General features: G+C 30.4%; 1 protein-coding gene across 1 annotated transcript in view; it reads left to right on the forward strand.

The window, feature by feature from the left end:
* The window catches only part of LOC106457882, a 137376-nt gene extending 135194 nt beyond the window's left edge, over positions 1-2182 (forward strand). Inside the window, exon 67 of the mRNA XM_022383950.1 lies at positions 2051-2182. Coding sequence (XP_022239658.1) covers positions 2051-2182 — 132 coding nt within the window. The remainder of the gene's footprint in view (positions 1-2050) is intronic.
* Positions 2183-2333: the final 151 nt, after the last annotated feature.

Below are 2333 nucleotides of genomic sequence, written 5' to 3' on the forward strand. Positions count from 1 at the left end.
AAAACACGACATTAATTTCTTGACAGCCTAATACATTACTCGTTAAAAACATTGTTAGACTAGACAAGAGATAAAATTAACTACTTACAAGAAGTTTATATAACAAATATTTGCAAGACTGTAGTATGGCCATTCTGGATCCAGAGGTGCAGCAGAAATCCTGGGCAATTCTGGATCAGTTGAAGAGAATTACAGGATAGCCAAATAAATCATAACCAAAATGACAGTATTTTAATACTATTTAATTAGTATAATTATGACTCATCAAGAAGTTCAGCTTGCTCAATTCTGCACGTGATTCTTTTAATTCAGTTGGGACTTTTGCAACCTTCTATTAAACCAAAACTATAACTATGTGTTAACTGGTTTGTAAAGAGCTATTTCAGGTAATTATCTGTCAGTATATGTCAGATATCTGAACCCATTAACTTGGAAAGTATGGATACAACCAATTAAATTCAGTCTTTTTACACATATTTTTCCACTTGTTGCTTTCTCCTAATGTTATGTATGGTGCTAATGAGCAGAACCAGTAGCTGCTGCTTCTCATGTTACACTCTGGAATGTGTTTCCAGTTAACTTGTGTAATGTATTTTAAGTTTGTCCTATCCTTATTTGGAATCTTGCTCGCTGGTTGGCATCAGATGTTTTTTATAGCAGACTGATTAGGTTAATGGTTTCCTATTATGTATTTTCAATTACTGTATTTCTTCAATTGCTCTCAAAGTTTCAAAACTTCTAACATTTGTAATTTTAGCAAATCCTTCACGACTATTTCCTAAATCAGCAGTCAAGTTTCTTGACCATTCAAGTTACCATATTTAGTATATTCCAGAATTAGAGCTTAGGAAAACTTGAAACTTTTGTGGATGAGAAATAAACACTATAGGAGAGTAAGATATGTAGGATTTGCATATTATAATTAAAACACAATTATGATGTGTGTATGTGTGTTAGATAAATTATGAAAGACTTTATGATTTGTAATAACAATTGTATAGTAATACTAATACTTAAATTATCTTAATTTTTTTATTTATTTTAACTTTTTTGAAATAATTTGAGACAATGAAATATAAATATATTAAATGTATGTTTGTTTGTTTACCCCAAAACTACTAAGTCTATCTACCACCAACCATAATTTTAAATTCCTAACTAAAAGGAAGTCATCCAGCTGGCAGCATCCACCACCAAATTTTGGGCTACTTTTCTACTAACAAACATTGGAATATACTGTTCATTATCTCACACACACAGCTTAAAGGGCAGATATGTTTGTCATCGAATTTTGATTCTCCAACCCACAGATTGTGAGTCAAGCTCCCTAACAATCTAATAGAAAAATGACAATTATGGTTAGTGTTGAAAGGATCAGTGGATTTTGCAGTTGGAAGATTCATTACTCTTATGCAAATTGTACTTAAATATTCAAAAATAAAAATAATGAAAATATGATACACAATTTTTGTATATTTATGGTACCTTTTTTTACTGTAAGCTGAAAGCTATTATCCAAAATGTTAGTAACAAAATGTACAGATTGTGTAAAAAAGTGTTCAAAGATACTTAGTATTGGCTTCATCATCAAATTCACTTCCATGTAGGATTATATAGATATCATTCAAAATGATCATGCCATTATGCACTCTATACAATATATAACTCAGGTCATATTATTGTCAACTCTGCTGTGTCACACTTAGCCCTTTTTAAATTGCCATTTCATTTAGTTTTTAATGCTGTCTAAAACATTTGCCAAGAGTTAGCACCACGTTTGTATTTATTTATATTTAGTATCATTATTTTCTTTGTTCATATATTTTAGGCACAGGAAAAAATTCCTTTACAATCTCACAAAATATTTGTATCTGTTACATGATCCGAGTTGTTTTACCTAAAAATTTATTCGCCGGATTCTATTCTTCCAAATTTCATTATACTCAATATGTTGATGAGAATGCGTATATTATCCAGCTGTATTTAGTTACGTAAACATTCAGTAGAAATCATCTTTATTATACTGTGTATCAATGGTTATTCTTCTTAGTTAAATTCAAGCTTCGAGTCAATTGCTGGATTTATGGATACTCTTCATGGATGGGGTGAGGGATCGAATGGACTGAACTATCTGTTACAGCGACGGGATGTCGTGGACAAAATGAAAGTAGGTATTGGTTAATGTGATGGATACAACTAGTATCTTATCATATATTTTATTATTTACCTTCAGATCAGTTGATATTGAAGCTTCACGTGAAGTTTTAATTAAAATGAAATATTAATTGTTTTATAAAAACCGTGTTAATATATATTAAGGAACTTCCGAAGAT

This window comes from Limulus polyphemus, unplaced genomic scaffold (assembly GCF_000517525.1).
Source record: "Limulus polyphemus unplaced genomic scaffold, Limulus_polyphemus-2.1.2 Scaffold386, whole genome shotgun sequence".
Classification (NCBI taxonomy): Eukaryota; Metazoa; Arthropoda; class Merostomata; order Xiphosura; family Limulidae; genus Limulus; species Limulus polyphemus.